Genomic DNA, 23,918 nt, shown 5'->3' with positions numbered 1-23,918 from the left:
AAAAAAAAAAAAAAAAAGAAAAAAGAAAAAAAGAAAAAAAAAAGAAAAGCCAAGAACATTCATTTCTTCAGCTTCTTGGTGGCACGGGAAAGAACAAAAGAATCTTTTGATAACCAATATAAGGGTGGGCAAGGAGCAGGGCGTTTCAGATTAGCACAAGTAGATAAAACAGCAGTTTCAATTTTAAACGCACTTTCATGGGCAATATTCTTCAGGCACATCAAATGTGTAAGGATGCTTGGGAGACAAGTGATCTGGGTTAAATTTCCAAAGAGCTTCAGCTTGGCAACACTGATCATTCTGTAGACCTTAGGAAAAACGAGATCCATAACATAAGTATGTAAATTATTACCTTCATAAAAATCCATCAAATACACTACTTTTTATATACCAGTTGCGATAAATGGAATCGGAATGAGTCTTCAATAGAGCTTTGGCCGAAATTATAAATGTCTGAGAGATACAATAACTAAGTTAGAAAAATGATGGCCAAGCAAAATAACCAATACCCAATAATTACAATGAAATAATATCAAGTTTTCTATGAAAGCTTCCAGGTGACATTGTAATACAGAGCATCAAGACGTTTTTAAGGACAAATATTAACCTGCGAGCGACTGACTAAATTCCGATTGCATAAAGAAGACGATTAAAGAAAACTGATGTCATCGGCATAGGAAACCAACATAGCTCGCATGGTTAATCTGACCAGTGAACATGCATCATAACAAAATCCTAAAGACATATGTAAACCTAGGGTTATCCCGTCTTCATATCCGGAACCAAGTCAGATCAAAATAAGGAACAGATTACAATGTCGATCTAGAGATGAGAAAACAATTTAATGCACCATTAATACTTGAAAAACGTCAACAAAAATACAACCTAAATTTAATTTTTTTTTTTTTTCAGTAGAGAATAACACATTGAATTAAAAGGAACAACCAAAAGTTAAAGCCGATAAGTGCAAGCAAACATGAGAGTGTAACACTGCAAATAAAGTTCTAATTTCATCATGGTGAAGCTTCGGTGAAAGATGGAATTATCTGCAGTACAATTGAGTAAGCTGCTTTTGTGGCGTTAAAGTCAAAGGTGATTCACCTCTTCTTTGTCTTTAACATGAAATCATTTAAATTAGACTATGATGGGGATGATTCTGTTATGAGATATTTTTCAGAGCATCCCGTTAGCAAATGGTCCTACTCTGAATTTAAAGCTGCAATCAATAAGAGCAAGTCTATAAAGCCAAACAAAATCAAAACAAAAAACGCGTATTTGAACGCTATGAAAATCCTCATAAATGACTATGATATACCAGAAGATGTGAAAACAGAAATGAATCATTTATTAGCCGTAGATGAAAAAAAAAAAGCCCTCTGGCATCATCTTTAATCTTTCAGCTAAAGATTCTTCCACCGTCAATGCTATTGGAAATAGCGTATTGGCTTCTACTCAAAAGCTGCAACCTCAAAAACCACAACCACAGCAAGGCTCCCATAACCACAAGCTCAACCACAAGATAAAAATGAGGAATACGATAGTGACGAATCTGAAATAAGAATTCCCTCAGACTTATCCATCGTCCTGTTGTGGTTTAGGTAAGTTTAAGAATTAAATATAAATAAAAGAAGTAAAAGAGAAATAAAATAAAATGGACAGAAGAAGTATGTTGAGACTTGTCAATAAGTTTTTATTAAGAGTTGAGTTAATTCAATTATAAGTTATGTTATACAAAATAAGGGTTAATAATGTAAGAGTATTTATATATTTTGTGGTTAAGGATGATGAGTACTAAGAAGATAAAAATATAACAAATTATATCTGATAATATAATTATAGAATGATTATTAAGAGTTATTATAGATCTATATCCATGTCTTTTGTATATAACTAATAGGTGTACTCTGAGTGGAATCAATTATTATGCGTACTTGCATTATTCTTAATTTACTCCAGTTTAACTTGTAAATTTATATCCTGAAGAATATTGTCCATGAAAGTGCGTTAAAAATTGAAACTGCTGTTTTATCTACTTGTGCTAATCTGAAACGTCCTGCTCCTTGCCCACCCTTATATTGGTTATCAAAAGATTCTTTTGTTCTTTCCCGTGCCACCAAGAAGCTGAAGAAATGAATGTTCTTGGCTTTTCTTTTCTTTTTTTTTGTTAATAGTAAAAGTGCCATCAGGAACTTGAATACAAATCAATAGAAAACGGCATTATTTTTGTGACAATTATAGAATTAGTTGCCACTTATTTCAACATTAATACTTTGTCTGTTTATATATAATTGGTCAGACTTTATCATTGCATTATGCATTACTTTAACACTAATGATATGCGCTTAGTATTATAAATATATATGTATATGTATATACAATCGTCACACTATCCTTACTCAGCATCATCAACTTGTCTAAAATATTCTAATAAATTAAAGTTTACCGGGAAAGCTTGAAACATAATATATTTAGCTTGCATAAATGCCCTTCTTTATGTCATATTCTTATCTTAAAAACGTATTAGTTAAGAACACTAAAATTATCTATTAATCTTGCTTTCCATTCGACATATATATATGGTAACTATGAATGACAGTTTCAACACTTTTATATCTTAATCATCTCTTGAATATCACAACCTTAACTATCAACACTTGAAAGGGGTTCATTTTCGTATTACTTTCATGTATATTGCCTTATTAATACTATTTTCAACTCTATTTATTTTTTTTCTAGTATGCTTAAAATATGGAATAAAATACGTTAAATATTATTATAAACTTTCTATGACATCTGTTTAATATTTACCAAAGACCTCTTACAATACGTATTTTATTTTAAGGTAAAATAGTACCCATACAGGTTAATTAATCTACTGTTAGTCAATACAATTTCATTTTTTTTTTTTTTTGCTGAATATTAAAGATAGTCATTTATCCAATCAAAACTTGTTATTACATTAAAAAAAAGTTTAAACAAAAAAAAAAAAAAAAAAAAAATCTGGACAACTTTTTTAAACCTTTCTTTTTTTTTTTTTATAAATATATACACACATATATATAAATAACACTTTATTTAATGCCCATTCGACATTTTGATAGTAAACTCATAGAAAAAAAAAAGAAATATATAATATAAGATTGTTACTAACATCAATTGTTTACCACGTTAGTATTCACAGCTGAACGGCGTCTTATACAAACATCAGCCCTGAGTCAACTAAAAGACACGAGACTGGGCATCGATGGTAACTACTGGATTCGTAAAATTGTCGCCAAAGAGAATGCAGTAGCTGCTATGGGGGGTTTACCTCTTCGACTTGCAGCTTCTATCGAAAAGGAACTTGAAGGATTCAAGTAAAGTAAAATATATATTTATATATATATCCTACAAATGCTTAACAATGAAAGCAATTCCATGTTAATTTGCTTTATTATTTTAGGTCAAGTGGAATTCAACCCATCTTTGTTTTTTCAGGATTATCCATTTTGAGAAAGGATAAACCATTTTCAACTGAAGATACTCGTCCAAGTCATCGTGCAGCTGCGTGGGATTTTTATGAACGTGGCAAGTTAGATTTAGCATTGAGTAACTGGGCAAGTAGTAGTAGTATACATTCAGCAGAACTCTTAAATAGCGTTTTTCATATTCTTTACAAGAATCAAGTTGAATTTATTCGTGCACCTTATTCATCATGGGCACAGGTAAAGTAAGGGCATATAATAATAATGTATAGTCATTGACGAATAAATGTATATATACATATATATACACATATATCTATCTGTACATGTGTATATATTTAGCTGGCTTATATGTATACACATCCTAAACAACTTGTTAATGCAGTCTATGGCGGGTCTGAATTATTAATGTGGGACATTGATAAAATGATGACAAGTATAGATTTTGAAAAGGGAAATTATCATTGGGTCAGTAAACGGACTGTTCTGCAAGATTTACATGTATCAGATGAACAATTTTTAGATATCTGTATTTTAGCAGGATTTGAATATTGTCCTACTTTTCCTCCTCTAAATACAACACAAGTCAGTTTTACATTCAATGGTAAAAAAAAAAAAAAAAAAAAAAAAAAGAAACGAAATTCCAGTGAATCATGTTAATCATTCTTGTTTGTATGTTAGGCGTTCATGATTTAATTAAACAACACAAGACAGGATTTAATGCAGTTCAAGCATTTTCAGATAATCCACTTGTTTCGAAAAGTAATTATATTGATATCTTTTGTCGTACACGTTGTGCTATTAAATATCATCTTGTCATTCACGATGATGGTGAAGTAAGGCCTATGCATATAGAGAAAGCACCCAATGATATACATGAGTTTATTGGCTATCGTTTACCTGATGAAATTTATTACTATTTAATGCGTGGATTAATTGGACCACAGGTAAATTTGTATTATGGATTTATATATAAAGATATCTATGACTCACTTACTTTATAGTCCATTAATAGTCTTATGTCTGGTGTACTCATCGAAAGTGCTCCTTTAGATAACGGGGAATCTACTGAATATCATCAATTTTTAGCACAACTTCTTAATATACGTACACAAACACTTAGTTTATTGACACAACCTTTACATCCATTTTACAAGGCACGTAAGATAGCCAGTTATTTTTGGTTTGAACCTACTGTAGAACAAATTATGTATCATCAACCAAGTATTGAAAATGGAAGCAAAACAAGCAAGATTGATGCTACACCTTTAAATACAGTTTATGAAAAGACAAGTTCTTGGAACGTTACGAAGGATGCATTTATTGATTTAGAATTAGAAAATCAAAAGGTATATACATATATAGAATGCAAGAAGTTGATTATTTAATATTGTATATAGACTTCAACGATTGATTTAAAATTCTGTATTAATGCTGTTGAAAATGAATCAAGGGCAGTTCAAACTATTACTCAGCCACATTCTAAAGAGGTAAAAAAAGAAGGAAAGAAAGAAAGAAAGAAAGAAATGGATTTTACTATACAAAAGTACATGTAATATTAAAACTATCTCATCTCTCTCTCTCTCTTAGCCTCTTGAAGATAAAGATGAAATTATTGCAAATGTATTATGGAAAACATTAGAAATTAGAGAGTAAAATATGGATAGATCATTACATGTATATTATTATCATTATTAATTCTATCATTGAGTAGCTTTTTAACATCCTCCAAGCATATTTATACTCCTTGGGGACAAGCATTATCAATTGCATTCAACTCAAAAAATATGAAACAATCAGAACAGGAAGCTATGTTGACAGCACTTGAATTAATTCGTTTTGAAATATTGACAAACAAAGAATATAGCAAAACATATACTCAACCTCTGGGCGATGGTAAAAAAAAAAAATAAAGAAAAAAAAAAAGTTCAAGATAGAATGGCCTGATAGATATTAAGATAGTTTATTTTAGAAACTCAAAAGAAACATACAATTTTACTTTCGCGTACATTTTCCTTGTTACCTATGGAACTCAAGGTAAAATAGATCCTATTTATAACGTATATTTTGTACTAAACAAGATAATGATTAGAGTACATCGTGGTCAGGTCCTTTGAATCGTGATTTATTAGTCTTTAATAGTTTTATGAAGGCCTTAAATCGTAGTTATCGAAATCTTTGTGAAATGTTGACATTGTCCTTTTTCTTGAATAATTTAGTTAAAAAGGAAAGAGACGATTATTATGAAATTGCTGACAGGTAAAATAGATGTACACCTTTTTCTTTGGAAAAAATATATTGATTATATCTATAGACTTCCTTATTTAGCAGATGTAAATGTTGCTTTGGGTTTAGTCTGCAAATATTATATTGAAAGAAGAATAGAAGGTAAATCACAAGAGGAAGGATTAAAGTTAACAGAGATAGCTTTCCCGACATGTATCAATATTCAATCTGATTTAAAGAAGGGATTCCAGTTTTGGGACCAATTATTTAAAGCAGTTGAATCACTTTATAAGACAGAATCTATTTCTTCAACTAGTTTTAACATGTTTTCTGAAGCAAATGAATGGCTTAAAAGAGAGAATATCAAGTTTTAATGAATAAAAGCTTGTTTACTCTAATATATGATAAACTCGTGTTAAATTACCTTCCCTGTGATGTTTATATGTAACATTTTTTCCCACCAAAAAGAATGTATGCAAAGATATCAAAATATTATGATTCGTAGTAGTAAAAAATTATTATTAAAAGAAGCTCGTGTTTTTTTTATCTCTCTTCTTGTACAACTTTAATAGAATGTGATTCCGTAAACGGAACGGATTATTTTCTACTTTGGTGTCTGTGCTCTCTCTCTCTAATAAGAAATGAAATTATTCGGTAAAGATAGATGAGTGAATGATTAATGTATTAACCAAAGTAGAAGTATATACGAGTATATAAACATATATATATATGTATGTGTATATATATATATATATATATATATGTGTGTGTGTGTGTATGTGTATATGGATATTAATATACATGGATATTACATAATATATAGAGAAAAAAAAATAAGGCTACTGTTTTTCTTTTTTTTAAAAAAAAAGCGTGGAACAGCCGAAAGCCGTAGCAAATTCCGATATTTGGACAATACATATTCTAAACTATACCAAATATTATAAACTGATTATTATTGTAATAGTTATGTAAAACGTTCTTCATATCCTACTTGAGTTCATTCGTATTCCCATTTTTTCACGTTTTCCTATTCATATATGTATGTATGGTACATATAAATTTACATATCTATTTTGTACCTTTTTCTTTTTCTTTTCAAATTATTAAAAGTATGAACAATACAAACCATTTTGTAATAACAGAAACAAAACGTAAAAGACTCAAGGTGGTCAGTGCTTGTAATGAATGTCGTCGAAAGAAAACAAAATGTAATGGAGAGAGTCCTTGTGCAAGTTGCATCAAGTCAAGTGTAAACTGTCTCTATTCCATCCATTCTTCTTCATCTATATTAAAAAAGACAGCTCATAACCAGTCAGTGGTTAAAGAAGATAATAACGTAATACAGTCTATTGAAAATCGTTTAAATAGAATTGAAGATATTTTACATCAATTATTACTTCGTCAGCATCAAGATATTATAAGCGAAACAAAGGACAGTTATCCTTCAGTTTTTAATAAAAAGCGAAAAAGGTGTGATGAAGAAATTCCCTTCATTTTACCTCCGCCTATCATTCATTCAGTCACTCGTCGTCCTTCTGCCTTTTTTAGGATTCGTCCTTCTAATCATATTGTTGCTGGTTCAACATCATTTTATTAACATACCCTAAAACCCTAATATATAATAAAATATAATATTAACATTTAACTTTTAACATTAAAAAAAAAGAACTCCTGTATAAGATTTATTTTAAATATGAAAGTAAACTAATTTTTCTTCTTCTTTCTCTCTCTCTCTTTTCTTTTCTTTTCCTTTTCAACACATTTTTTTCTTTTATTAACAAAAATAAAAGATCATGGATCGATTATCAAAAAATAGAGACAAACTAAAGCAATATAAATTAGATGAAGAAGATGCTATTCATTATCTCAACTCAGTCTTAAATTTATCTTTATTACCTCCTTTGCATCAAGCTTTACAAGATGGCATTTTATTATGCAAGTAAAGTGCATTTTTTTTATTATTATTATTTTATAATTTAAATCGATGAAATTAATGATTGAATGAATAGTCTTGTCAATAAAATTAAACCAGGAACAATTAAACAAATAGGGCAGAGAGATCTTGCGTTTGTAAAGGTTTGTTTGGTTTATAAATAAAAAATACCAGTATGTATATATATTCATTTATATGTGTTGTATTCTAGATGGATAATATAACTCGATTTCTGCAAGGTGCCAGAGAGGTATATAAGTCTATTCTTTTTTTTCCTAATACATGTAATAAAATCAGTTTATAGATTGGATTGAACAATACTCAACTCTTTGAAACAATTGATTTATTTGAGGCAAAAGATATGGCTGCAGTAAGTGTTCTATATCATAAAGTCTCCTATTTTATAACTCTCCTGAATTCTAGGTGGTGCATACGATATTGTTCCTTTCTAGGTTAACTAAAAGACATGAAGAGCATTCACTTGTTATAGACACAACAAGAAATCATAAACTACTTTTGCAAGAAGAAGAGAATGAAAAAACTCAATTCAATAAAGGTACGGTCTTTTTTTCTTTCTTTCTTTTTTTTTCTTTTAATATCAAAATACTAATAACAACTAGATGAGTTAATATGTTCAAATGGTCAAGACACGTTTGAGGCTCTAAACCCTCAACCCTCCTCACCAACTACTCATACCTTACTAAGACCACCAAAATCACCTTTGCGTTTATCTAACATTTTACAAGAAAAAGAAAATGGGGAGAAAAGGTTGAATAAACAATCTCGTCATACTTTTCCAAAGAATTATAAAAGTAATGACAGTTCTCCTTCTAATAATCGAAAATCAATGATGACCCTTCATAAGAATGAATACAATCATGATGACAATAATGACTTTGCCAAAAGAGGTGGCAGTTTAGGACATAAAATGGACTCTCATTTACGCGAACTAATAAAAAAGTCTAGACCTATTTCAATAGAAGACAAGAGTTTGATTTTACAAAATAAGAGTCCAGATGGTTTAACTACGACCTCACATTACGTAAATATATAGAAATACATATATGTATATATTATGAATACATTCAACTTTTTACTTTATAGCAACTGGGTAATTGTATAGGAAAAGGTCAGTTTAGTTCTGTTTATAGAGCTCTAGATCTTAACAAAGGGGAAACGGTAGCTATTAAAAGATTATATATAGACGGTGATCAACAAATAATGGTAAAAGAACTCTTTCTTTATCTCTCTTTCTCTCTCTCTCTCCCTCTCTCTCTAAATTGTTATATATACAATATATACATATATAGAAAGAAGTAACGTTGCTAAAAGCATTATCTCATCCAAATGTCATTCAATACTTGGGTTATATACAAACGTCACAAAGTATAAACATCGTTTTAGAGTATGCAGAGAATGGATCCTTATTAGCAACATTAAAGGCCTTTGGCGCCTTCCCCGAACGACTTGTAGCTTCCTTTTGTATTAAAATCTTGCATGGTCTTGAGTATTTACATGAAAACCACGTAGTACATTGTGATCTAAAAGCAGCCAATATTTTGACAACCAAGACAGGCGATGTCAAATTGTCTGATTTCGGTGTCTCACTTAATTTAAAGAAATTAAATCATAGTCAGAAGACAGGTCATCTTGTCTCCGGAACACCCAACTGGAGTAATTTATGATATTATAGATGTATATGTATATTGTTCTAAATATTTCTTCTATGTGTGTGTGTGTGTGTGTGTTTATGTATGGCTTTTCTTTTTTTTATATATATAGTGGCGCCAGAAGTGATTGAATTAAAAGGAGCATCCACTAAATCTGATATTTGGTCTTTAGGCTGTACACTCATCGAATTAGTGACAGGGAAACCACCTTACGCAGATATGTTGGCCATGTCTGCCATGTTTCATATAGTCGAGGATGAAAGCCCACCTTTACCTTGCTCAATATCAGAGGACATGAGATCCTTTTTATTAGCTTGTTTCCAAAAGGATCCTTTCAAGAGGCCTTCAGCAACAGAGCTTAAGCAACATTCCTGGATTTTGCAATATGATGGCCGATCAATTACAAGAAAAATAAAGTCCTCACCACAACAGCAAGAAGAAGAATCTATAAAAGAAGAAAAGAGGAAAACAGATTCAATAGAAGAGTCTTTAGTAGATAAAAATTTATCCCATCGATTTCTTTATACAACTTTTAGAAAAGGTAAAAAAAAGACATGAATGTACATACAACTATATTAAAGATGTATTATATCTATTTCAACTATTTCCTTCTATAGGCGTTATTTGTAAAGTATGTAATGAAATAGTAAATACACAGTTTATGATTTGTCAAGTATGTTTAATTATTTGTCATGAAGAATGTAAAAAAAGAGTATCTCCATGTTTGCTGAAAATCAATGGTCAACAACCTACTTTTAATGTAAGTGTATTACTTTGATTATTTTGTTACTATACTGTAAGTTTTTTTTTTTTTTTTTTTTTTTTTTTTTTTTTTTTTTATAGTTGGCTTTTTCAGCTAAAACTCAGAATGACGATATAAAGGACAGCCATCCGTTTTTACTTGAAAAAGCAAGGTTACTATCTAATAGAAGATATAGTACTATAAATACAACTATTAAGCCTAAAGTACTTTCAAAGAATAAATCAGCTACTATTCAAAGTGCACGTAAATCATTACCCATTCAATTACTAGATCCAAAGAATGAAGGAAATATACAACATTACGCTTTAACTCTAGGATCAAAAAAACAAAAGGACGAGAGTCTTAATACAGATTGTGCTTTATTATCACATAATTTATCGTTACAAAAGCCTATTCATCATAATCAGACATTGGCTGCAAAATCACTTAAAAAAAAGGCTCTCGTTTCATCTGCAAATGGAAAATCAGAAGAATGCATCATTTGTTAATTTTTAATTCCATAAATAATAATAGATAAAAGAGGGAAAAGGAGGGTATTATCATGAATAAGATAATCTATTTTTTTACTATTGACGTCTTTTCTTACTTGTATCCTACAATTAGAAACAATGTTAGTGTACTCCTCCTAATAAAAAAAAAATAAAATAAAAAAAAAAATGTTACTATTCATATTTACAATAGATGAATGAGATGGCTCATTTCCGCGTCCTCTCTTCCGATTATTGTTCTTATTGCTAGCAATCGTCACTGTTCTGTCATTGTTAGGATTAGTACGAATAATGATATTTCTTCCATTATGTGGCTTTTGTTTATTTAAAGAAGATATTGTAGGCTTGGTAAGGTTAGAGTGAATTGTGACAGTTCGATTACTAGTATTGAGTTGTTGTCTTTGCAATTTATTATTCAACGTATGTTGCTTTTCTGAATTATTCGTCTTTTTTGATAAAATTCTACCTTGTTTTACTTTACGAATAAATGGTTTCTTGGTTTCTTGTTTTTGTTGCTGATTCCTCTTTCGTTGTAAGCTTTTATCTTGTTGTTTTTTATTCTGCTGTTGTTTATTCTCTTCTTTAGAAACACCAAATCGTTCCGCACGCTTCTTTAACTTGTCCTCATTCTTAGTTGAAACTTTCTCTTTTTTATTATTGTTCTTATCATCAAGGCTCATGCCGAAACGAGCCGCACGAATCTTTCTCATTTCATCTTCAGTTAATTTGACACCAAATCGCTTTGATCTTTCTAAACGACGTTCAGCTTCTAAACGTAATTTTTCTGTCTTTGGATCCTTTATAGCTTTATTCATAGTTGGATTCTTGCTAATAGAATTTTTCTTCTCACTATTAGAATCCTTCTTATTGAATGTAATAGGTGTATATTTAAAGGGTGATTTTTTTATCATTGTAGAATTGTCTATAGCCGCAGCAGTCTTTTTAGCTGTTGTGTCACTTTCCTTTAATTTTTTAGTTTCATCTTCAAGTACATCAGGTTTTTCCAATGCAATAGGTGCGAAGATATCAGAAGAGATGTCATTACTAAAGAATTATTATTATTGTTGTTCTATTCAAGTAGTTTATTTTTTTTTTCTTACAGATTAATTTTTGAATCATCAAAATCGGCATCCAGTTCAAATTCTTTTTCAATTCTTTCTAATTCCACCTTTTCATCATGTCTCACTAATCTTTCAATTAATTCTTCTTTTTTACCAGAATGAGGAAGATTATACTTTTGTAATAATTCTATAATATAAAAATTAGACCTTGTTTCTCTCTCTCTCTCTTAGGGAAACAAAGTTAAATAGCATGTCTGTATATATTTTACCTTGAAGTTCTTTAACTTTTAAATTCTTGTATTTTTCTGACATAGTAAGGAAAAAGCAGAAGAAAATAATATTATAAATGAGAAAAAAAAAAAACTTATGTAACAAAATTGAGTTTAATTTTTATTACTTATTTATGAAAGTTTAATTCCCTTCTTGATAAGAGTTTAGATATTTACTAGTTGTTTTGTCCAAATTGGACATACATATACACATATATTGGATCTTTCTAAAAGGTTATTATATATTCTCCTGAATTCTATTTTTACTTTGTCCAAATTCGTTGTGATATGTATTATTCACAATTTTTGTTTCTATGCGTCTCAAAAAAAAAGTCAAAGAGAGATACTAATAAAAGAAAAAAAAAAAGTCATAGTCAAAAAGTTAAAAAGGATCAAATCATAAAAATAAAAAGTAATAAAAGACATAGTGTTTTGAGTAGTTGAAAGAGAAAGAAAGAGATGATACGTCTAAAGACAAGACTGTGAAAAGTTGATAATACAGACTTTTGTCAGTCATAATCTAAAACATTGAACAGAACATTCTTTCTGTCAAAATTCCTTTGTACCTTATCAAAGCTCCTGAATAATTAACAAAGATCAAGATACATATTTTGATCCAATCAAATATAAACTATATCTTACACACACACACACACAAAGAATATTATTTAGTAGTAACTAAAATATATAAAAGACTCCCAGTATTTTATTTTATTTTTTATTTTTTATTTTTTTTGTATTTCAATTTAATATAAAATCAAGTTTTGATTTTTGACTATTCTTCCTCTTCGGTAACTCTGGTTGTGGCATATTATCAGTCCGTAAAGTGTGTTGCTGATCACTATTAGTTTCACTACGAATAATTAAGACATGATCTCCCATTGCTGTTTGCCTATTCTCTGCATGGAAATTAATGAAATGAACAGGCTGTGATTGCCGCGATAGATGATGTATGGAAGGTTCAACAGAGGTGGTTAATAAGTTATGGATACTAGATGATGAGTTCTTTTTTGGTGGCTGAGGTATATTATTCATTACGGGTATTTCGTTGACACTAGCAGTTTTCACTTTCTTTCGTTCTTCTTCTTCTTCTTCTATTTTAACTGAGGATGCCTTTCTTTTGATTGTTATTGTCTCCTCTGAAATTGAATTATTTCTTAATGAACTGTTATGAAAATAGTCATTAACAACAGGTGTACTTGTTGTTGAAGTAGAATGTTGATCAGATAATATACTACTTGTTGATGTTCTTTTAGGAAATGATGGCATAGGTAATCCCTTTTCTCTTGCTTTCCATGCTGCACGAACTCTATCCATACATAATAATAATTGCTCTTTTGTAACTCCATCACGTATACTATTTAGTATCTTTTTTACAACTGTTTCATCATTAGCTGTACTTTTATCATCTCTAAATCTTACAAATCTAACAAAAAAAAAGTGAATAAACATAGGATAGACTCTATCTTTCATCATACCTCCAGCCGCCTTTTCTTATAGTAGGCGCATATCCTGGTTCAACAATCGTTATTTCACACTCAGGATCATATCTATAATATATGCATATATTTATTTTCTATGTAGATATTATTATATATTGAATATACCTAAATTCAGCTATACGTCCATCTGGTAAATGATTTCTCCATCTAAATAAATAAATCGTTCATAAAAATAGCTCCTGATTATATAATAACAATTCTTACTCTGCAGCTAATGAAGGCTCTGGTTGGAAATAATCATAAAATTTATATGTCACTCCATTCGATAAAACTTCAATTGTATAAATCGGCTTATGTTCTTTACTCCATCTAGCTGCTATTCTAAAATCGACTGTATTTAATTCTGGTGGTTTCCATTTTAATCTATCATAATTGAGTTAGTGATAAAATTATGTATCAATATCAATAAATATTACAGTTTTTCACAGGTGCCAGGCGTGTATGGATATTTAACAGGTGTCCAAATGATACCATCCGATTTATGCTTTAGTTTCGGTATTTGATCGAATACAACATGTAATCCATAAGACCTTTCCATTTTCTTAAGCTCAACACTATAATATAGAAAATAAATAAATAGCTACCACTTATAATCCTAGTGGGAGATAATTACGTAAAGGGAGGTGTCTTGGTTGGATCTAATACTGATTTCATTCTTGATTCAAATGGCTGAATAACATCTTGTTGTAGCATCTAAAATATAATTCAAGTAAAATATAACAAATATAGAAATATATTTAGAAACTTACACCAAGTCTCGTATTGAATGATCTTTGAATGACAGGTGAACCATTAATCACCATTAAATCAAATATAAGGTATCTCCAAGTTTTCTACAATATCATTTTACATGAATATCTATTTACATAAATATACGCAACTACTTTACCTTATTTACGTCAATATCTAACACTAGTTCGCCATCCATTAAAGTATCTTTTAAATATTCATTTTCTCTACCTCTTACAGGAAACAATAAATTAGGAACATAATACCAATACTTATCTCTACCAAACTGTGTAATTATAAGTACATTATACACACATTGCATCTTCGTCTTTGGCTTACTAGAAATGAAGCAGGTCCTTTTGGTGAATGTAGAAAAAATAACAAATAACGTACACCATCTGACTTTTCACAAACAAAATAATCTTCACGTTCAATATCAATTAGATGTTTTGATTCAAAGCTAACAGGTTGAGTTCCTGGAAAACTGTAATAACACAATTTAATAAATATTGAACAAGCTTTGATAATATTACCTATCAGAGGGACTATGCAATAGTTCGTTTAATCTCGCATGTAAAACTTTACTATAAACTGGATCTACGCGTTTCCCAATAGATTCAGGAAGTAGAGTAGATTCTGTATTAGACATTTTCAAATATATGGATATGAAAAAAAAAAATGAAGCTTCCCTTTTTTGTAAAAAAGGAAAACAATAAAAAAGAGAATACGTGTAAAAAAAAAAAAAAAAAAAAAAAAAAAAAAAAAAAAAAAAAAAAAATGAGAAAAGAGGGGGTGGGTGTCATATAGAAGTTACTATTATTTTTTTTTTAAAAAAAAAATCAGGAGTTTGTTATTTTGAAGAATCACAGGGTAAGGATGCTTTCAACATTATAAAACTGAATTCCTTTTTCTTTATATAGAATTAGGAAGAATTTAATGCAATTACCAGATTACTTCAAACTTTCTATCATTTCATAATAGTTTTGATAAATAATAATAAATAACTCCAATAATTCTAACAGAAAATATCATCTCTTATCACGTTTTTCTTTTTTTTTAATTATGGCTATATTACGGATTCATATTGAGAGATGGAATAATTTTCTGAATACATCATTAAAAAATATTTTACAATAAATCCAACCACCTTTGATATTAAATACCAACTATAATATTAAAGTTGATAAAAAGTTCTAATTACTGCAAATAAATGTTTCGATATGGGTTGGATATTAGACAAAAAGAAAAATTTTTTTCCTTCTAATAAAAGGATTTTTTCTAATTTCATTGTAAAATAAAAAGAGCCATTGTTTATATTCAGTACAAGAAGAAAAAGATGTACATGAAAAAAAAAAAAAAAAAAAAAAAAAAAAAAAAAAAATACAACAAATTTAATGCCAGTTAAGAATTTTATTAATAAAGTAACCCGAACGAGCACATGGTCATCAACTTTACCACAGAAAAGAAACTAAAAACCTCCTTAAGAAATAAGAGAAAACACACAAGCTGGATCAAACAATATTATACGCTGGTGTTTAATTCGGCTGAATCAAGGTTGTATCTTAGATGTCAAATACAGATTGGTTACTATTATTTCCCTTGGATCAAGGATGGCTAATATCGATAAAAGATGCTTGTTAAAAAATTATAAAAGAAGCTGGTTGTTCTGAATGGTTTTAATAATAACAGAAATTCTCGCAGAATTTTTTCTTGTCTTTGTTGTTTTTCACCAAGCTAACCACTCTAATTACCTGTGCTCAATTACACAGTGCCATTATCTATATTATTTTCATTAAGCCTATTGATCATGATAGAAAGTAATATCTTGGATTAACTAATAACAAACAATATCAGTGATCCAATTGATGCATGTTATGCTATCTCTACATTGAATAAACTTCCTATAGATTTTATCTTTCTGCGCGACATATCATAAATTAGCTTTAAAACAAATTATTAAATATAAACCACATGTCTCTATCATAGACTCTCTTTTCTAATATAATTGTATACCAAATAAAGACCATATCAAACTTATACAAGTAAAATAAAATAAGGTATTTATTCAATCAAATATATACAATTATCATTTCTATTTAACAAACAGCTGCCCTAATCTTTTGTAATCCATTACATTTTGTCTGCATTCCTACGCCTTCCTTAAGCAGTAACAGTTCTTCAACCAGAGGATTTAAATAATTATTCATTTCTGTTGTTGATGGTTCTGTGGGCCCAGGAAGTAATCCAACCAAGATAACATTTTTCCGAAGATTTCTTTCTTCTCTGGGCAAATTTTGTATTGTTAAATAAACTGCACCACAGGAATATTGGCTGTAGGAATACAGCTGAAACCAATCTACGTTCATTGTCAGCAGAAGATTGTAGTTTGATGAGTGAACAAAAGGAATGCTGTCACTATCATCCATTTTGAACTCATTCCAGACACGCCCATCTCAAATATCAAACAAGCGGTCTGGTACTGCTGCTCTCGACTTCTATTTGTTGATTTTGTTGACGAAGTTGTCGCGAAGGAAGAAAGTCTTGAGAGTATTTATTACTGAATTGTAATAAAATGAACAAAGTGGTTTCATCAAGTTGCCAAATAATGGAGTGTGACACCTACCAGCTGAATTCAAGAGAAGAATTTCTTGAAGAACATTTTCTCTTGCTCATAGTTCTTTCCTTCTCTTCGTCAGTTTGAAACGGGTATATTGCATGACATGTAATACAACTGACGAAATGCTGTAGTCCTCCACATACGAACTTGCTAATTTGGCACCAATCACGAAATGTATTTGCACGAGTAGGGAAACGATACTCACACTTGGCAATCTTTAATGCCTCATTAAAGCATTGCATCAAAATCTCAATGCCTTCTTCATTCAAGTATTTGCCTTGAAAGATTAATAGAGTCATAAAGAATACCAAGGCTAAGGGCTCCGTTGGATGACATGATTCATATGTAAATCTCGTGAAGGGATCCTCTATATATATAAATCATACATTTATATAATTGATAATATTTATTGATTTTTAAAATTTCATTTTATCTTACCTCCTTCATTCGATTCCTCTTCATTAGAATCATCGTAAACTTGAGAGAACTCTATATATTTAAAAATATTGAGACGTATAAAATAGGCAATGAATATCTATTTTTTAAGATATATTACAGAAAAAAAAAGGCAAAATTACCAAATTCATCATAAGCATCCTCGTAGCTATCATCGACATCCATGTTGTCTTCAACAAATGAAGAATCTAAATATTTAAAAGTAAATTTTAAAAGTAAAAGATTTTAGTTGGATGTATGAAATCATCAAAATTTGACAAAAATAATTCATATACCAATGTTGTCCTCATTGGACAAAGGAATGTCGTTGTTCATGTGGTTGTAGTAACTGGCTCTTGAAATTACATCAAAACCGTTAGGGTTTTTCGAACAGATTGCAGAACATTTGCATTTGTAGACGTTGTTAATGTTGGTCATAATTAAATAAAAATCAAAAAGTAAAAAGAATAAAATAATTTTACTGGGGTAAACTTCATTGTTTATCTTATTTAAATCAATCTCCTCAGTTAACCCTGTTATACAATACGCTCGGTAAATGATTGGTGGATTTTATTTATTTATTTTTTTGTCGATTTCTGCCCGTTAAATTGGCGCTTTCGATTTAATAAATTGACGAGTTTGATTGTATAAATTGTCGGTCTATCCAGACTTAAAATGTCACCCTTAAATTTGTCGTGATAAATTTCTTAGTTTGCCACTTTCTTTCCTATTGCAATAAATATGAGTACAAATACAAGAACAGCTTGGCAATCTGTATTAAGACTAATCCGTAAGAATCGTATAGTTTATACAAGTAAGGTCCTTGTAGTCAGTCTTAGCCTAATATGAACAAAGAACATTTACCCATTATAGCAAGATAAACCACAAGATGATATTTTTGAAAAGATTTGAATGTTTCAACTAGTTGAATTTCATTGACATGTCCTAAATTAATGTTGTTTATATTTTCATCACTTATTTCTTTATTAGTATATGCTTTGAAGCTCAATAGTGTGCTTCAAGTTGCATGAACATCTACCGAATCGTAGATAGCACGAATTAGTAGTTGGCTTTCAATCTAATAATAACTTAATGTTGTGCTCTATGAGGGTAGTTAGAGATTAAATCATCAGAGGGCATTTTAATTCAATTTTTTTTTTTTTTTTTTTTAAGGAAAAACCAAAACAATAGGTATAACTAACGTTTAAGTTCTTATTCTCTGAACGAAGCAACGTTTTTTTCAAGCAACTACGATTTTATTTAATTGGGATGCCGCTGAAGAAAAAAACAAAAAAATTCGTCATCATCCCAAATAAGAATTTTCTCTCTTTTTTTTTTTTTTTTTTTTTTTTTTTTTCTAAAAATATTTTTTATTTGAACATCAATACAATGGGCAGCTTTAGTGTCTGTGTTTCTCTTAACAGATTCACCAGATGTTGAAAACCAGCGTGATATTCTCTTGGGGTACCATATTTTGTATAAAATGTGGGCGGGAGAATCATTGCCATGGCGCTGAACATTCTTCTAACGTGCATTCCCTTGCCTCATGGGTCTGGACAACTACTTGTCGCTGTAGTATTCAACAAAGCGTTTGCGGCCGGTAGGGTTAGAATAATGATATTACCATTGTATTTAGATGGAACTGGCTTTAGTGTCTGTGTTTCTCTTAACAGATTCACCAGATGTTGAAAACCAGCGTGATATTCTCTTGGGGTACCATATTTTGTATGAAATGTGGGCGGGTGAATCATTGCCATGGCGCCAGACCATTCTGCTGACTTCCATTCCCTTGCCTCATGGGTCTGGACAACTACTTGTCGCTGTAGTATTCAACAAAGCGTTTGTGGCCGGTAGGGTTGGCAGAGTGGGTTTGTCCATTTTTTAAAGAGCATTTAACGATTGAAAAATTTTGGGTATGTTTTAGTTCAAGTATGGGTTGATATTCAATTATTTGTTTATTATTATTAGATTTTCCTATGAATATGGAAGACTGGATTTTCCCTCAGGTATGTCGACTCTGCCGAAAAGGGTTCAGATAAGGTTGTTAAGAGAGTTTACTTACAGGTGTAAGTGCTTTATTTGAACAGTGAACGATCTGTTACAAGCTTGTTAATTACTTGTATTGATAGGGACGATTCAAGAAGCGATGTCTGTTTAGCGACTGGTACTCAATTAAGATTAAACTTACGAGTTACTTCCCAGCGTAATAAAAAAAAAGCTGCAGATCTTTTAATCGGTAAATTTACGAAACAGCCACAATCCTGGAAATATTACACAGACAAAAAATAGCTGTTATGTATAGCTGACTGCACTTGAAGGATGGCCAGTTAAACTTACAAGAAGCTCAAACTTTAATAGTTTCTTTTGTATTATGCGGGGGTATTGAAACAGATATATATAGAGTAAGTTTAGTAGATGAGACCTGAACCGTCGTCGAGAAAGTAAAAGATATGTATAATCCTTCGTCAACAATTAAAATTAAAGATGGTGGAATACATGACTTCTTCTTGGGGGGCCTTAAGCTAGTTTAAGGTTTGCATTCAAATTTCAAAAGAGTCAGATTTTATACTAATAGTTACGTTATGTAGGAGAGCTGTGTTGTTGTGAGCGAAATATCAAGAAGAAATCAAAGAAGAAAGACAAACATGTGAGAAATATACAACAAGTAGCCCAACACTACTAGCAATTTGGAAAGGCTCATTTGAGGATGAAGAATAAATATTGAGGCGTTTTTTATAGTTTTTTTCTTAATGAATCATACACAATTTTTTTTTCTTTACTTTGTCGTTATGAATTTTTTAATTTGTCGCTTTTAAAATTTCATTGAAGTAAGCTAAATACATCTTTATTCGAATATAAAACAGTCAACAATATTCAGAAAGGTTCTTTATTATAGCATTTTATAATTTAACGCCTAGAATGACCAACAGTACCTTGCAAATCGCTTGTATAAACTCGACTGCAGCCCTTACTAATTCTTTCTACTAAAGTTTCAATTTTTGCTTCACATGATACCAGAATTGTTCAATAGGGTTCAATCCTAGTGAATAAGGTGGAAGGTACATGTTATAGTAGCCTCTGCTTTCTATCTTTTTTTTTTTTTTTTTGCATAAGGGGAAATTTATGGATTGAGGCGTTGTCCATAACAAGGTAATAACCTTTCATATCTTTATTCATTATAACAAGAAGTTCGTTTATGAACTTTATAAAACTAGCAATAATCGTGCCTTTTGGTGCAGGTTTTTATTTTTCTTCAACTATTTCCCTATGACAAGCCATTCTTTTCTTACCTTTATTTGTCTTCTGAACCTTTTTTTTTATTTTTGGTTTTTATCGATTTCAGGTGCTGGTATTTTCAATACAATATGAAGAACTGCAGTAGTTGAAATGGCACCTATGATCGTGTATAAGATACAGAGCGTGTTTGAGGGGATTTTAACAATAGCTTATGTGCATTTTTTAGACCATGTGTAGTTATTTTTTTTATGATAATATGAAAATCAGCTTCGTCAATAAAAACGCAATTACGATAGTAGTTGATACCTGTATCTTTGTAATACTGAAACCACTCCTATCTTTTTTCCAAATTTTTTATAGTCATTTTGTACTACTGCGTCAAAACTGGATATTTTACTGTCAAGTCCATGTGCGAATGCAGTTGTGACTTTGTGATACGGAAATATTCAAACTTATCTGTAATACACTCTAGAACCTTGTCAATATTTGCTTAAGGATCGTCCTGAACTAATTGCTTCACAAAATCTTGGTGATTTTCCGTAAATTTACTTTTACACCCAGTCATTCTAGTTGCTTATGTTATGGAATAAGCTCTGGATATAAGCATAAGTAATATTATAATAGATGAATTACATAATAAAGAATAAAGGATAAACAATAAGCCTGAATATAAAATAAAAATCTGTAGATAGCATCTTGTAAATAATATAAAACCTATTGACATCCAATTGTCTAGATGTATCAATTATAAGACATCGTATCAGTTCCAAGTATTTATTTTTATAACCTTGATAAAGGATTCAGGTCGTCTTTGATCCAATTAAATAAAAATATAAGAAATATCAGGAACATATACTCAGATCAAACAATTTAAAACTTGAATAAAATCATTATAACACCCAATAGATAACCCATAGAAATCAGTCTCTTGAATCAACAAGATGTATATCCGAATACTAACGATGTTTCGTGACTCATGTTCTTTGTCGGTTATTTTTATTTCTTTGATTCAGGATTCATTAATATAAATACAAACAGTTGTGTAGACACAAAATAATCTTTAACCTTCAATTCTTATTTTTATTTTAATTTTCTTTATTGAATAAAACACAGTCTCAAACTATACTTCCTTTTGTTCTCTTTTCATTTTTCTTTTTTTTTTATTTTTCTTTATTATAATACGTACCATCACACGAGGTACCCAATCTAGATCATTGAAGTCACTAAAATCTAGTCTATGAGCGTCATTTGGCAAGTGATCAAATTTCTTATCACACTTGTGACAGGCAAAGGCAGAAGAGTGGCCGGCAAAGCCAACACACTTTCTCAAAGCGGGCATATCCATGGTCACCAACGTCAAGGCAGCTTTCACCACTTGCTTACCATTGACTCTTGTCTGAAGTTCTATTCCATTCTGCAACAACAACAAATCTTCTACCAGGGGATTCAGATAATGATTGATTTGATATGTTGAGGGTTCAGAAGGACCAGGCAATAAACCAACTAAAATTAAATTCTTCTTTGTTTCTTTCTTCACGAGGTAAGTTTTGAATAGTCATGTAGATAGCACCACAAGAATATTGAGCGTTATCATAGAGCTGGAACCAGTCGAGATTCAAGGTCAACATCAAATTGTAATCTGAAGCCATTACAAAAGGTGTGTCATCCCTTTCATCCAACTTGAAATTGTTCCAAACTCTACCATCCCAGATGTCAAACAAACGGTTGGCAACGGTAGCTCTTGATTTCCACTGTTTAATTTTTTCAACAAAGTGGTCACGGAGGAAAAAGGTTTTGATGGTGTTAATGATTGAATTGTAAAAAAAGGAGCGGAATGGTTTAAATCTAGCGTCTAACAAAGGAGTACCACACTTTTCTCCAGCAGGAAGGTAGTCTTTACAGGCAGTACATTTCTTATTTCGTAATCTAAATTTTTCTTCAACCGTCTCAAAGGGGTATATGGCATGACAATTTGGATATACTACATAATGCTTTAAGCCATTATAACAAGTCTTGCCAATTTCACACCAAGACTTAAATGTTTTGGCAGAGCGAGGAAAACGGTACTCGTTACCAGCGAGAGCAAGAACACGGTTTAAAAAAAACATAACTATAACAAGACCCTTATCTGTAAGATACTTGCCTTGAAGCATGACAAGCATCAGGAATAAAGTTAAAGCTATTGGCTCTTTGGGGAAAAATGTACCATCCAAATAACGAATATATGGATCTAATATATAAAAATAAAATATTAATAAAATGTTTGTATTTTTTGTTTTTTTATTTTTATTATTACCTTCTTGAGGTACTTTTTCCCTTTCTTCAGATTCATCATCATCGGCAATGTCAGGGAAAGCCCCATTAAAAATGTCAGAATCATCTAATGACAGAAAATGCAAAAAAAAAGAATAAATTTAATCTGTTAAAATGTATATACATATCTAAAAAAGGAAATTTACTGAGATCATTGTCATCAATGTCCATTGCATCATAACATTGTCGAGAATCAGCTAAATTGCAATATAATTTATTAATAAAATATAAATTGAAACTATTTAAATATTCAGAAAAAAAAAGTACCTTCTTCAGGACAATTGTTTTCATAATTGACCTTGTGATTATACAATGTGGTTCTGGATACCAAGTCAAAACCATCAGGCTTTGTAATGCATTTGGAGCATTTACAAATGTATCTGCTTTCGATATTGTTATCGTTGTAAGTGTCCATTGCGAATTAAATATTTTTCAAAGTTCAAATAGTTATAGTTAAATAAGAAGAAAAGTAATTTTTAGAAAGAAACAAAGGCAATAACTTTGTAAATAAATGAGTTTGAAATTTTACTGTTTTATTTTTACTAAAATATATTACATAAAAATAATTTACATTTTAGTAAATGTTTTCTTCCTGAATTAAATAGCCGCTGTTGATAAGACAAAGATAACAAAAGAATAAGACAGAATAAATCTGTGAAAACTTTGTATAAAACTTTTATTATCAATAAAAATAAAAAATAAACTAAATTTCTCCAAGATGAGTGTAAAATGAATCCATATTTATATCTTGTAGAGAATGGGTTACTTTGCGACAGGAACAGAATGAAGATAACTTGAAAGAAGAATATTTTCCCATAGAATGATTAAAGTTATTGTGTTTGAGCTCTAGTCTTTGCCCTGACTGAGAATTAATCTCAGTTAACTCTAATAAATATTAAATTATTGGTGTTTGGTCTAGCCGGTTATTTTTCTCGATACCAAATAATGAAATCTCGTTTGTTCATACTTGTGAATGATATAGGGAAGCTGCTTTGTATTATATTCATTCCTTACTATACTACTTGAATGAATGTCATTATATTGTATAGTGTATAGATAGTATATGATTATATTTATAAATTAGTATATAAGACAATATTATAATAATAATGTGTATATATAACTAATAAGTATAATCTGTAATTCATATATCTTTATCAGTAATAACTCCTTATACTATTTATTATTATATTATTTTTCTCATCACAAGA

The 23,918-nt window shown here is 30.2% G+C and overlaps 9 protein-coding genes across 9 annotated transcripts; 5 read left to right on the top strand and 4 right to left on the bottom strand.

The window, feature by feature from the left end:
- Positions 1 to 59: 59 nt before the first annotated feature.
- Positions 60 to 368, bottom strand: BX663DRAFT_440655 (uncharacterized protein; the record flags this gene model as incomplete). The annotated part of the gene is made up of 2 exons (XM_051523407.1): positions 60 to 209; positions 291 to 368. 2 exons carry the CDS (start codon positions 366 to 368, stop codon positions 60 to 62), a joined length of 228 nt encoding a protein of 75 aa, XP_051379666.1.
- A 1,600-nt stretch (positions 369 to 1,968) lies between these two features.
- Positions 1,969 to 2,133, top strand: BX663DRAFT_440719 (uncharacterized protein; the record flags this gene model as incomplete). Its single annotated transcript, XM_051523413.1, has 1 exon — positions 1,969 to 2,133. A coding segment is annotated over one exon (165 nt), but the record flags the coding sequence as incomplete, so codon positions are not given.
- Positions 2,134 to 3,023: 890 nt separating this feature from the next.
- Positions 3,024 to 4,217, top strand: BX663DRAFT_179194 (PIN domain-like protein). Its single transcript, XM_051521683.1, has 5 exons — positions 3,024 to 3,100; positions 3,173 to 3,356; positions 3,443 to 3,709; positions 3,807 to 4,068; positions 4,146 to 4,217. Exons 1-4 carry the CDS (start codon positions 3,079 to 3,081, stop codon positions 3,871 to 3,873), a joined length of 540 nt encoding a protein of 179 aa, XP_051379664.1. The 5' UTR covers positions 3,024 to 3,078; the 3' UTR covers positions 3,874 to 4,068; positions 4,146 to 4,217.
- Positions 4,218 to 6,463: 2,246 nt separating this feature from the next.
- On the top strand, positions 6,464 to 7,303 carry BX663DRAFT_520005 (uncharacterized protein). Its single transcript, XM_051529062.1, has one exon. The coding sequence runs from the start codon at positions 6,736 to 6,738 to the stop codon at positions 7,285 to 7,287; it is 552 nt and encodes a 183-aa protein (XP_051379663.1). The 5' UTR covers positions 6,464 to 6,735; the 3' UTR covers positions 7,288 to 7,303.
- Positions 7,304 to 8,727: 1,424 nt separating this feature from the next.
- On the top strand, positions 8,728 to 10,071 carry BX663DRAFT_440798 (kinase-like domain-containing protein; the record flags this gene model as incomplete). The annotated part of the gene is made up of 4 exons (XM_051523418.1): positions 8,728 to 8,847; positions 8,934 to 9,297; positions 9,406 to 9,834; positions 9,911 to 10,071. Coding segments are annotated over 4 exons (1,074 nt in total), but the record flags the coding sequence as incomplete, so codon positions are not given.
- A 551-nt stretch (positions 10,072 to 10,622) lies between these two features.
- On the bottom strand, positions 10,623 to 11,917 carry BX663DRAFT_554632 (uncharacterized protein; the record flags this gene model as incomplete). The annotated part of the gene is made up of 4 exons (XM_051531552.1): positions 10,623 to 10,649; positions 10,733 to 11,588; positions 11,645 to 11,792; positions 11,875 to 11,917. The coding sequence occupies 4 exons, from the start codon at positions 11,915 to 11,917 to the stop codon at positions 10,623 to 10,625; spliced, it is 1,074 nt and encodes a 357-aa protein (XP_051379661.1).
- A 655-nt stretch (positions 11,918 to 12,572) lies between these two features.
- BX663DRAFT_520000 (mRNA capping enzyme, catalytic domain-containing protein) lies at positions 12,573 to 14,848 on the bottom strand. The gene is made up of 9 exons (XM_051529061.1): positions 14,639 to 14,848; positions 14,266 to 14,589; positions 14,126 to 14,209; positions 13,990 to 14,069; positions 13,793 to 13,930; positions 13,581 to 13,739; positions 13,482 to 13,523; positions 13,353 to 13,424; positions 12,573 to 13,300 (listed from the first exon to the last, which is right to left on the bottom strand). Exons 2-9 carry the CDS (start codon positions 14,425 to 14,427, stop codon positions 12,616 to 12,618), a joined length of 1,422 nt encoding a protein of 473 aa, XP_051379660.1. The 5' UTR covers positions 14,428 to 14,589; positions 14,639 to 14,848; the 3' UTR covers positions 12,573 to 12,615.
- Positions 14,849 to 16,627: 1,779 nt separating this feature from the next.
- Positions 16,628 to 17,868, bottom strand: BX663DRAFT_178993 (uncharacterized protein). The gene is made up of 4 exons (XM_051521682.1): positions 17,454 to 17,868; positions 17,301 to 17,366; positions 17,161 to 17,211; positions 16,628 to 17,089 (listed from the first exon to the last, which is right to left on the bottom strand). The coding sequence occupies exons 1-4, from the start codon at positions 17,593 to 17,595 to the stop codon at positions 16,725 to 16,727; spliced, it is 624 nt and encodes a 207-aa protein (XP_051379659.1). The 5' UTR covers positions 17,596 to 17,868; the 3' UTR covers positions 16,628 to 16,724.
- Positions 17,869 to 18,793: 925 nt separating this feature from the next.
- Positions 18,794 to 19,446, top strand: BX663DRAFT_554629 (uncharacterized protein; the record flags this gene model as incomplete). The annotated part of the gene is made up of 4 exons (XM_051531551.1): positions 18,794 to 18,979; positions 19,047 to 19,070; positions 19,147 to 19,223; positions 19,287 to 19,446. 4 exons carry the CDS (start codon positions 18,794 to 18,796, stop codon positions 19,444 to 19,446), a joined length of 447 nt encoding a protein of 148 aa, XP_051379658.1.
- Between the last annotated feature and the right edge of the window lie 4,472 nt (positions 19,447 to 23,918).

Source organism: Cokeromyces recurvatus (assembly GCF_025118155.1).
Source record: "Cokeromyces recurvatus strain NRRL 2243 chromosome Unknown BX663scaffold_28, whole genome shotgun sequence".
NCBI lineage: Eukaryota > Fungi > Mucoromycota > Mucoromycetes > Mucorales > Mucoraceae > Cokeromyces > Cokeromyces recurvatus.
Note: the sequence above shows the minus strand (reverse complement) of the source record. Positions and strands in the feature narration are given on the sequence as shown.

Bases quoted from the DNA above. Each gene is read 5' to 3' on its own strand.
- BX663DRAFT_179194 (XM_051521683.1), top strand. From the start codon at position 3,079: ATGCCCATTCGACATTTTGATA. The intron at 3,101-3,172 runs GTAAACTCATAG...TTACCACGTTAG, and splicing joins GCCCATTCGACATTTTGATA to TATTCACAGCTGAACGGCGT. The intron at 3,357-3,442 runs GTAAAGTAAAAT...TTATTATTTTAG, and splicing joins AAGGAACTTGAAGGATTCAA to GTCAAGTGGAATTCAACCCA.
- BX663DRAFT_520005 (XM_051529062.1), top strand. From the start codon at position 6,736: ATGGTACATATAAATTTACATATCTATTTTGTACCTTTTTCTTTTTCT.
- BX663DRAFT_520000 (XM_051529061.1), bottom strand. From the start codon at position 14,427: ATGCAATGTGTGTATAATGTACTTATAATTACACAGTTTGGTAGAGAT. The intron at 13,425-13,481 runs GTATATTCAATA...CATATATTATAG, and splicing joins GGACGTATAGCTGAATTTAG to ATATGATCCTGAGTGTGAAA. The intron at 13,301-13,352 runs GTATGATGAAAG...TTTTTTTGTTAG, and splicing joins ATAAGAAAAGGCGGCTGGAG to ATTTGTAAGATTTAGAGATG.
- BX663DRAFT_178993 (XM_051521682.1), bottom strand. From the start codon at position 17,595: ATGACCAACATTAACAACGTCTACAAATGCAAATGTTCTGCAATCTGT. The intron at 17,212-17,300 runs GTAATTTTGCCT...TTAAATATATAG, and splicing joins GGATGCTTATGATGAATTTG to AGTTCTCTCAAGTTTACGAT. The intron at 17,090-17,160 runs GTAAGATAAAAT...TTATATATATAG, and splicing joins AGAGGAATCGAATGAAGGAG to AGGATCCCTTCACGAGATTT.